Here is an 11,413-nt window from a genome sequence, read left to right on the forward strand (position 1 = left end):
TGCAAAAAAATAAAAAGAAAGGAATCTAGACCCAGGCTTTATACCCTTCACAAAAATTAACTTGAATAGATCACAAGGCTACATGTAAAATGCGAAACTATTAAACTCCTAAAGATAACATAGAAGAAAATCTAGATGAACTTGATACCTTTTTAGATACACCATCAAAGACAGGATATGTGAAAGAAATAATTGATAAGGTTGACAATCAAAATGCAAAACTTCTGCTCTGAAGTAGATAATATCAAGAGAATTAAAAGACAAGCCACAGACTGGAAGAAAATATTAATACTTGCAAAAGACACGTCTGATAAAGGATTGTTATCCAAAGTATATACTTTAAAACTATTATCAATAAAACTCAACCAATAAAACAAACAACCCAATTAAGAAGTGAACCAAGACCTTAATAGACAAGGTGGTAAGCTCCACATCATGTTATCAGGGAAATGCAAAATATGTAGTAAAAGAGCAATGAGATGCAACCACACACCTATTAGAATGGCCCAAACCTAGAACACTGACACCACCAAGTGCTGGTGAGCGTGTGGAGCAATAGGAGTTTTTACTCACTGCTGGTGGGAATACAAGCTGTACAGCCTAGTTGGACAGGCTTTCACCATATGATCCAGGAATTGTGCTCTTTGGTATTTCCCTGAGGGATGAGAAAACTTATGTTCACACTGAAACCTGAACATGGACGTTTATAGCAGCTTTATCCATAATTGCCTAAGCTTGGAAGCAACCAAAGTCCTCAATGCAAAAACTCAATGCAATGTTTAGCTCAATGCAAAACCTCAATGCAAAAACTCAATGCAATGTTTAGCTCAATGCAAAAACAGTGATACATCCAGACAATGGAATGCTATTTGGCACTAAAAAGAAGTGAGCTAACGAGCCACAAAAAGACATGTAGGAAACTTAAAGTGAAAGAAACCAATCTGAGAAGGCTACATACTGAATGATTTCTACTCTATGACAATCTGGAAAAGGCAGTGGAGGTGATAGAATTCCAGTTGAGCTATTCCAAATCCTGAAAGATGATGCTGTGAAAGTGCTGCACTCAATATGCCAGCAAATTTGGAAAACTCAGCAGTGGCCACAGGACTGGAAAAGGTCCATTTTCATTCCAATCCCAAAGAAGGGCAATGCCAAAGAATGCTCAAACTACCGCACAATTGCACTCATCTCACACACTAGTAAAGTAATGCTCAAAATTCTCCAAGCCAGGCTTCAGCAATATGTGAACCATGAACTTCCTGATGTTCAAGCTGGTTTTAGAAAAGGCAGAGGAACCAGAGATCAAATTGCCAACATCTGCTGGATCATGGATAAAGCAAGAGAGTTCCAGAAAAACATCTATTTCAGCTTTCTTGACTATGCCAAAGCCTTTGACTGTGTGGATCACAATAAACTGTGGAAAATTCTGAAAGAGATGGGAATACCAGACCACCTGACCTGCCTCTTGAGAAATTTGTATGCAGGTCAGGAAGCAACAGTTAGAACTGGACATGGAACAACAGACTGGTTCCAAATAGGAAAAGGAGTACGTCAGGGCTGTATATTGTCACCCTGCTTATTTAACTTATATGCAGAGTACATCATGAGAAATGCTGGACTGGAAGAAACACAAGCTGGAATCAAGATTGCTGGGAGAAATATCAATAACCTCAGATATGCAGACGACACCACTCTTATGGCAGAAAGTGAAGAGGAACTAAAAAGCCTCTTGATGAAAGTGAAAGTGGAGAGTGAAAAAGTTGGCTTAAAGCTCAACATTCAGAAAACGAAGATCATGGCATCTGGTCCCATCACTTCATGGCAAATAGATGGGGAAACAGTGGAAACAGTGTCAGACTTTATTTTTCTGGGCTCCAAAATCACTGCAGGTGGTGACCGCAGCCATGAAATTAAAAGACGCTTACTCCTTGGAAGGAAAGTTATGACCAACCTAGACAGCATATTCAAAAGCAGAGACATTACTTTGCCAACAAAGGTTCGTCTAGTCAAGGCTATGGTTTTTCCAGTGGTCATGTATGGATGTGAGAGTTGGACTGTGAAGAAGGCTGAGCACCGAAGAATTGATGCTTTTGAACTGTGGTGTTGGAGAAAACTCTTGAGAGTCCCTTGGACTGCAAGGAGATCCAACCAGTCCATTCTGAAGGAGATCAGCCCTGGGGTTTCTTTGGAAGCAATGATGCTAAAGCTGAAACTCCAGTATTTTGGCCACCTCATGCGAAGAGTTGACTCATTGGAAAAGACTCTGATGCTGGGAGGGATTGGGGGCAAGAGGAGAAAGGGACGACAGAGGATGAGATGGCGGGATGGCATCACTGACCCAATGGACGCGAGTCTCAGTGAACTCCGGGAGTTGGTGATGGACAGGGAGGCCTGGCATGCTGCGATTCATGGGGTCACAAAGAGTCGGACACGACTGAGCAACGGATCTGATCTGATCTGATCTGATCTGATGGAGATGACAAAAGTATCAGTAGTTGCCAGGGGTGGGAGGTGGAGAGAGATAACTAGGCAGATCATAGGGAATTTTTAGGGCAAGGATATTATATATGTAATATATATAATAATCATAGATATATGTCATTATACAGTTTTCCAAACCCAATGAATGTATGCCACCAAGAGTCAACCCTTAGGTAAAATTTTGACCATGCTGCGCAGCATGTAGGATCTTAGCTTCCCAATCAGGGATGATCTCATGCTCCCTGCAGTGGGAGCATGGAGTCTCAAGCACTGGACTACCAGGGAAGTCCCTAGACTGATGTTAATAAAGAGATTATGCACGTGTAGGCTCAAGGGCTATATGGCAAACCTCTGTACCTTCCTCTCAATTTTATTGTAAACCTAAAACTGTTCTAAAAATATAGTCTTTAAAACATTGAACAACTAAAGACATGGCACATAATAGAACATATATTGTCTCATTTCTCATTCTTTCCTCATATTTCTCTTTTTCCTTTCCAAATATTAATAGATATGGTTAGATCGAATAATTATTTGGTTCCTCCAAACTTTGGATGGTTTCTTATGCCTTTGATTGCTTCTCACTTTGAGGTATCAACTCATTTATTCTTTCTCCTCCCCTGCCTCTTCCTCCTTATTCTTTTTCATCTCCTTCTCCCTTTTCCTTGTTTACTTAACTCCCCGAGGCCTGTTTTTCCATTTGGAAAAGAGAAACAATAATGAATTGTTTTAAGTATCAAATGAATAAGTAAACTATTAGCTCAGTGCCTCACCGGAAAGCTCCAAGACATCATTAACTCTCTCATTTGACCTTCTGCAAGGCCAGTATGAAATACAGAACACTATAGAAATGTTAGTTGTTTATTTTTTTCACCTAAAGTATCATGGTGAATTGGAAAGATTTGAAAACACATGGGTTTTGAAAATCCAGGTTTGAAAACACATAGGTTCCACGTAAAATCAATTTTTATGAGCCTCAGTTTTTCTAAGCTGTAGAGTGAGAGTAACAATATATGCTTTCCCTCCTCTTAGGTTTTTTTTTTTTTTCCTTCCCCAGGAAGTAAAAGAGTCAATATTACAGAAAAGCATCTATAAACACATGTTGTAATCATGATAAGATGGTGTCCTGGAGTCACAATGGGGACGCTGTTACAAGGATTCAGTGGGATACAATTTTAATTTTAAAAGATGTCTGATCAATAGTAAATATTCAATTTGTTGTTAGTTGCTAAGACTCTTTTGCGACCCCATGGACTAGTCTGTCAGGCTCCTCTGTCCATGGGATTTCCTAGGCAAGAATACTGGAGTGGGTTGCCATTTCCTTCTTCAGGGGATCTTCCCAACCAAGGGATCAAACCGGTGTCTCCTGCATTGCAAGGTAGATTCTTTACCATTGAGCCACCAGGGAATATTCAATACATGGTAGTTATTACTATCTCCTTTATTGTTTCCACTTTTTTCTCTTGCTCCTCCAAAAAAAAAAGAGTGGTTGCTATACCCAGGTGATCTCTGCTACTGGACGTCTATTACTGATGTCCTCTTCTTCTCTTCATCCTACCTTCCTTTTTAATTTCTGACCCTCTCTTCCGATCACAGCTTTCCTCTCACCTCAAGCACCCCATGAAGCCAGAAGTCGAGCTATTATGCTGCTGCTGCTGCTGCTAAATCGCTTCAGTCGTGTCCGACTCTGTGAGACCCCATAGACGGCAGCCCACCAGGCTCCCCCGTCCCTGGGATTCTCCAGGCAAGAACACTGGAGTGGGTTGCCATTTCCTTCTCCAATGCATGAAAGTGAAAAGTCAAAGTGAAGTCGCTCAGTCGTGTCCGACCCTTAGCGACCCCATGGACTGCAGCCTACCAGGCTCCTCCGTCCATTGGATTCTCCAGGCAAGAGTACTGGAGTGGGTTGCCATTTCCTTCTCCGAGCTATTCGGCAGGCAGCTTAGACAACTCTGAACAAGCCCGGACCTGCCTGAGACTAGGAGCCCCCTCCTCATTTAGCGTCTAGTACCCGACCAACAATAAAGTTTTATTGAAACAGAGCAGGAAAGAAGTCGCCCATCAGTCTTTCCTCAACAGCCAATGAGAGAGCAGAATGCCTGCGTCGCTCTCGGGAGCTTCAGCAGTCAGAGGCGAGGGCGGGGCATGTCGCGCAAGAAATCCGCCCCATAAGAGCGGAAGTACGGCCGGAAGCCAGCCATAGAGTTTAGGGGCCAGAGTGACCCTGCAGGGAGGTGGCAGGAAAAGCTGAGAACAGCTGCCGGAGGTGACGGAGCGGTGGCCCCGCCCGGTGCGCTGGAAGACGGAGCTTCCAGGTAGCGGCCCGCAGAGTCTGACCCAGAGTACGACGGGGTAGCCGGCGGGAGCCCACGGTCCCTCGGCGGCCTCTTTAAGGGAGGGGGCGGAGCCACGTGAAAGGATCGCTAGGGTGAGGTCACGTGGTGTGGGGCACCTGCGGGGCACAGTGGATATTTCGGGGAGCGTCGTCTTTGGGGTGGACACTATGTGACATCCCTTCCCCCACTGAGACTTGTGCCTTGGAGTTCCATGGGGTGCACGTGGTGGGATTTGGGGATAGGCTCAGGCATGGGGGAGGTGGGCGTGACAACGCTGTATCAGCCAGGGTGCCATCGAAGTGGCTGATCTTAGGATTCCTAAGATACGAGGGTTACACTGTGGTTACAAAGTGGCTCAGTGCCTCTGCAATCCAGCCCCTAGGCCTTGTGCTTTCCAGCTTCCCCAGTTCAGAAACCTCCAGCTTCCCATCCTCTTTCCTTGCAGCTCCAGACTTCCCGAGCCCAGGTCCCCCCAGCTCAGCGCCAACATGAGTGCGGAGGTCAAGGTGACAGGGCAGAACCAGGAGCAGTTTCTGCTCCTGGCCAAGTCCGCCAAGGGGGCAGCGCTGGCCACACTCATCCACCAGGTGCTGGAGGCCCCTGGTGTCTACGTGTTTGGGGAACTGCTGGATATGCCTAATGTTAGAGAGGTGGGTTCCTGACCTGGATAGCTCCCAAGGAGGCCTGGGGCTGAAGACTAAGAATGGGTGGACAGGGCTCCTTTTGCAACCCGATAACCATTCAGCTGAATAAGAGCTTGTGATTCAGAATAGGAGAACTGATTTCAGCCTGTCTCCATCAATGTTATAGCTCTTAATAATCATATTACCTTGATTGTAGTGTGTGTTAGTTGCTCAGTTGTATCTGACTCGTTGTGACCCCATGGACTGTAGCCCATCAGGCTCCTCTGTTCATGGGATTCTCCAGGCAAGGATACTGGTGTAGGTTGCCATTTCCTACTCCAGGGGATCTTCCCCAGGAAGGGATCAACCCCTGGTCTCCTGCATTGCAGGCAGATTTTTTACTGTCTGAGCCACCAGGGAAGCCTGTTACCTTAATCAGGTCACTTTTATTTTAGGACCTACATTTTCTTTTTAAAAACTGGACATGGGGGCTTCCCTGGCAGTTCAGTGGTTAAGACTCCACCTTCCAGTGCAGGGGGTGGAGGTTTGATCCCAGGTGGGGAAACTGAGATCCCACATGCCACATGGTATGGCCACAAAAAACAAAACAAAATGGACCTGTTACTGCCCCTCAGTGTCGTAGAAATCAGGTGAGATTCTGTGAAAGTGTAAAGTCTGGTACAAATAGAAGGAATGAATGTGAAATTGTCATGACCGGTAAATTCACTTAAGTTAGCTAAGGTAGAAGGTATCTTTTTCTTCAAGACACACAATAATATGCTAGGAACACAGGGGAGAGAACTGTTCACACAGAAGGGATAGAGTTAAGAGTTTAAAGTCCAGAGTGAGTAGATTACCAAGATGTATGGCACCAGCCAAAGTTCTGAGATACTATGACGGTGGTAGGTGGGTGAACTCTGAGTAAATTTTTTGAGGGCCAGTGATTGAGTCAATGCAGTTAACCTTTTGGGATCCTTCTTGTCCAAAGAAAACTGGCCGCCTTCTTTCCCTGCTTTCCTCTGCAGTGGAATCAGAGAATCGAGGGGAAGGAAGAGAGGTAGGTTTGGGGTGCCTGTTTAGCACTCTTCTAGTCCTGGGAATGCCAGGAAAGTACAAGCCACAGGGCTCCCCTTCTGAAACATACAGTCCAGTTGCGGAGATAAGATGAATGGATATCCATGTATAAATCACTTATTTAGCAAGTATTTATCAGCAGAGCCAAGTACATGCACATTTCTGCTAGATCTGAGTGGGAGAAACCAGGTCTGTAATCTTGTTGAAAAGACATTGTTAGGTAACAGCATCAGGTGGGCTTTGATGGACTAAGTGGGTGATCAGTGGTAGGAGGAGAGGAGGTCTGGGTGGACTGGCTTGGGTGATGCACGCTCCCAGCTGAGACCAGTCTGAAGCAGAGGCACCTCCCAATGCCGGCCCAGATCCTGCAGCTGTCACGGGAGTGAGGCCAAGGCGGAAGTCCTTGGTGAATTGGGGAGTACAGCAGACTCCTAAGGGTATTCAAATTCAGAAATACTACATATACTCCAAGGATGAAACAACACAGTTTGTAATGTCCGGGGGGTGTGCGTGTGTGTGAGATGTGTTAGGTAACTAAACACTACGAAAGTTTTTAACTCTGACTTTAGGGTAGGAATTGGGAGGCAGATGGAGGAAGAGGGTATTGTGGGTCTGGGGGACAGAATCAACAAAGGCCTGGAGGTGAAAATGAGGCTTCCTTGGGGAGAATCAGAGAGGCAGAGAATTCCTTTCGGTGAGCTGGGAGAGCTAATGTTGGAGGGGAAAGCTGGGCCCGGAGATTGGGGTTCAAACAGGCAGAGTCTGGAGGGTGGGGAGAGAGGCCCTTCCTGTCACCGCTTCTCTCCCCTCATGTTTCCACAGCTGGCTGAGAGCGACTTCGCTTCCACGTTCCGGCTGCTCACAGTGTTTGCTTACGGGACGTACGCTGACTACTTAGGTAACCGGAGGGGTTGGAGCTCTGGAGACTGGAGGTGGGAGAAGGGCAATTTACAGAGGGACTTATAAGACATTCCTGGGGTACCTGACTTAGATCCCTTGGGTACACAGGGTCAGGGTCAAGACCTGAATTGGCATGGAAAACTCAAAAAAAAAAAAAAAAAAGGAAGGAGGCTAGGACTTCCCACAAAAGTGCAAATCAGGATTTCCTACACTTTATTTTTTCTAGCCGAAGCCCGGAATCTTCCCCCACTCACAGAGGCTCAGAAGAATAAGCTTCGACACCTATCGGTCGTCACCTTAGCTGCCAAAGTCAAGGTGAGTGACAGTCCCTATCAGGTCGTGAGTCACAGAACACCTTTCTGTATGTCCCTTCTCGGGGGTCCATCGGAAGGGAACGGTCACCGTGTTGCTTCTTCTTGCCTCCTACAACGATCCAGGGCCCACATCTGAACTCCATTACCCTCGGCCTTTGGGGCTGAATATGATTCTGCTGGTTTTCTTTTTTGCTTTTCAACCAACTCAGGTTCTAAGTAAAACACCTTTTGCCTTTGGATTCAGAATAGCAACACAGATGCTGCTGGCTGTGTCCTTCAACAGCCCCCTCCTCCCCTAAGATCCTGCAAGGTGTACAGTGTGACCAAAAAGAAAGAAATCTATAACCCAGAAGTGTTACACATTTGTATTACCTGTTGGGTCCTGTTTTTGACTATCCCCCCACCCATCTGCATCTCCCAGGTGTTACGTCACTCTCCGTCATGCTTATGGTTTTACTTAAATCAGGCTGACTCCTGTGAGATGCCTCTTTGGAAGTAGATGGAGTAGCTCCAGACCTCCCCCACACCACATCCTCCCGTGATGTCAGGCGGGTTCTTTGCCACTAGCGCCACCTGGGAAGTCCAAGGGGGCGTATGTCTTTTATTTAAGATTCTCATCCTGTTATTTCTCAGGTGGGGATACTTGTTAATTTATGTTGCCTTAGAACCAGCCTCTTAGAGGAGGCGATTAGGAGTAGGAGTGGAGGGTGGGCAGGGGGACGGAGAGAAGGGCGTCTTGGAAGCCCGCTCTGCTGCGGCCCCACACAGACCCCGCCGCCCTGGGGCCCCAGTGTATCCCCTATGCAGTGCTGCTGGAGGCGCTGGCCCTGCGCAACGTGAGGCAGCTAGAAGACCTGGTCATCGAGGCCGTGTACGCCGACGTGCTGCGCGGCTCCCTGGACCAGCGCCACCAGCGGCTGGAGGTCGACTACAGCATCGGGCGAGACATCCAGCGCCAGGACCTCAGCGCCATCGCCCGGACCCTGCAGGAGTGGTGAGACCCCAGGAAGGGAGGGGTGCTTTGGAGAGGGAGGAGGGCTGGGCAGGGCAGAGGATGTGAGTTTGAAAGGGAAGGAGGAGGGGTAGGGGCCGGAGGGAGAAGCATGCCTGGAGTACCTGGTGTGGGAGGGGGTGGTAACCTTGAGTCGTGGTCCCCTGGGGGGTGGGTCACCCGTCTCAGGCTGGATGCAGCTCCCCCGCTCTGTGACCAGCACTGTCCACAGGCCACTGGCCTCTCCCACGTCTGTTTTCTTTGTGTTCTTGTGTGACTTCGGTTTGTTAACGTGCCTTCCTTTTTTCCTCTGTAACCTTTGCCACCCTGTTTCTGTTTTAGCTCCTACTCCCATTTTGGGGGGGCTTCCAAGGAAGGTAAAGAACCTGTCTGCAATACTGGAGACCTGGGTTCAGTCCCTGGGTTGAGAAGATCCCCTGGAGAAGGGCATGGCAACCCACTACAGTATTCTTGCCTGGAGAATCCCATGGACAGAGGAGCCTGGTGGGCTACAGTCCATAGGGTCGCAAAGACTCGGACATGACTGAGCAGCTAACACTTTCCCTTTCCCGTCTTGCACATCACTCCAGGCACTGCCTGTCTCCTCCCTCTTCCTCCCTGAGTGTCCTTCTGTCCTGGGAATTTTGTCATAGGCGGTCTCTACGTGCCCTGGCGAAGCTTCTAGCTCAGACAGGGTTCCCAACACCAGGACTGAGGGGTCTCCCTGAGTCTTTTCCTCGTGAATCTGTGGTCAACGCCCTCCCACGCTGACCTCCTCCCCGCCAATTCCCACAGGTGTGTGGGCTGCGAGGTGGTCCTGTCAGGCATTGAGGAGCAGGTGAGCCGGGCCAACCAGCACAAGGAGCAGCAGCTGGGCTTGAAGCAGCAGATCGAGAGTGAGGTGAGCAGTTGGGGGGCCAGCTGGCTGAACCCAGCTCCTCCTCTGGCCCAGGCCACTTGTCCCGGGCAGAGGGGTTTGGACGGCGGTGGTGGAGACAGACCAGGTGGGCAGGGACAGTCAGGGTCTGGAACCTTCCTTGTTTCCCCCCATTCCTTTCCTCTGGGTAGGTCGCCAACCTGAAGAAAACCATTAAGGTTACAACAGCCGCGGCGGCCGCGGCCACATCTCAGGACCCCGAGCAGCACCTGACTGAGCTGAGGGAGCCGGCCCCGGGCACCAACCAGCGCCAGCCCAGCAAAAAAGCCTCCAAGGGCAAGGGGTGAGCGGGTGTGGGGGCCACTCCAGTCCAGGCTGCCTGCTCCTGCCTCCCTCATCCCTTCAGAAGCTTGTGGGGGTCAGGAATTGGGGGGTTGCAGTGCCTAGCGGTTCCCTACAGCCCCCTCTGTCTCTCTTTCCTCCTTGCCAGGCTCCGAGGGAGCGCCAAGATTTGGTCCAAGTCGAACTGAAAGGACTGTCATTTCTTCTCGGGATGTGGGGTGCTCACTGCCCACCCGCCCGCCCATAGGAGTCCTCAGCCTTCCTGTGCCCCTGGCCAGCTGATAATCTAGGTTCCTGACCCCTAGCCCTGCCGGCTCCCATGCCTGCTCCCCCACCCCCAAGCATAGGCCACACCTTCTCCAGGGAGGAGGGAAGTACAAGTCATGGTTTTGTTGGTACTTTTTGTTTCACATGACTTTCTTACGTGTTCCCTTGTCCCCTCCTCTTCCCCGCCATGCTCTTTGCCCTGTTTCTTTAGGACCCAGCATCTGCCCCCATTCACTACACACCACTGTCCCCAGCGTAAGACCCCCAAGTTCCTTTCCTGCCGCCCACGCCTTGCATGCCTCTCCCCGCCTGCCCCCACCCCCCAGCCTGTTCAGGCAGCATCCAAAGAGCCATAGGGCTCCCACTTTTATTCCCATGCCGAGAGCTCTGGGAGCCAGCCTGCCATTCTAGGAGTCGCTGGACACTCGCAGCCTAGAATCTTGTCCCTCTGCAGCCATTCCCATCTCTCCCCACGTCAGGTCCTGGGAGCACTGCTGCTCCAGTGACCCCAGAGCCTCAAGACAGCTGTTCTCAAGCTGTCATGAGATGGTTCTTTCTTGGCCCTGGCTGTCCTCGAAAGCCTGACGGCCATCCTGGAAGGATTTATACTTCCTCTTGTGAGTTTGGTGGGGAACGGGAGGGGATATAGATTGTATAAAAAGAGTATATATACATATATCTATATATAACATGACACACAAATAAATCTATGAGAAGTCTATCTACAAACTATCTCACCAGCCCTGCAGGGGGTGTCTTCTGTCTTTGGTATTTGTGGACGCACAGAAGGCTCTTTCCCAGCTCACTCTAAAGCGAAGTGCCAGAAAAACAGGAGAACCAAATACTATGCCGAAGCCCACTGGGTGCCTGGAGACCTAGATCCTAGGCCGTTGAACTTTGAACAGATTGCTCAGTATGTCGGCATTCATTCAGGAGCCGAGGGCGCTTGCTGGGCACCAGCGTGTGCGCAGCTGGAGATGCAAAATGGTGGTCACTGTCCCTGCTCTCGGGGAACTCTGAGTTCAGCCTGTTTACCTCCACCTCATAGGATTGTAGGGGAAGAGTTGATAGTAAACTTCAATTTTTGCATCAAAACCACAGGAGGGCTTCCCTGGTGGCTCAGTGGTAGAGAACCCGCCTGCCAATGCGGGAGACACAGGTTCAGTCCCTGATTGGGCAGATCCCACAGGCCCCAGAGCAGCTAAGCC

The 11,413-nt window shown here is 49.1% G+C and overlaps 1 protein-coding gene across 3 annotated transcripts; it reads left to right on the forward strand.

Moving 5' to 3' along the window:
- Positions 1–4,677: 4,677 nt before the first annotated feature.
- COPS7A (COP9 signalosome subunit 7A) lies at positions 4,678–10,937 on the forward strand. Of its 3 annotated transcripts, none has more exons than XM_027541159.1 (8): positions 4,678–4,909; positions 5,263–5,467; positions 7,337–7,412; positions 7,641–7,729; positions 8,520–8,722; positions 9,515–9,620; positions 9,788–9,939; positions 10,087–10,937. In XM_027541159.1, the coding sequence occupies exons 2-8, from the start codon at positions 5,306–5,308 to the stop codon at positions 10,124–10,126; spliced, it is 828 nt and encodes a 275-aa protein (XP_027396960.1). In that variant the 5' UTR covers positions 4,678–4,909; positions 5,263–5,305; the 3' UTR covers positions 10,127–10,937. The 3 variants fall into 3 exon arrangements, with proteins under 3 accessions (XP_027396960.1, XP_027396959.1, XP_027396961.1); XM_027541158.1 differs by having other exon boundaries at positions 4,678–4,796; XM_027541160.1 differs by lacking the exons at positions 4,678–4,909; positions 5,263–5,467 and adding an exon at positions 6,378–6,497.
- Positions 10,938–11,413: the final 476 nt, after the last annotated feature.

Source organism: Bos indicus x Bos taurus, chromosome 5 (assembly GCF_003369695.1).
Source record: "Bos indicus x Bos taurus breed Angus x Brahman F1 hybrid chromosome 5, Bos_hybrid_MaternalHap_v2.0, whole genome shotgun sequence".
Lineage (NCBI taxonomy): Eukaryota > Metazoa > Chordata > Mammalia > Artiodactyla > Bovidae > Bos > Bos indicus x Bos taurus.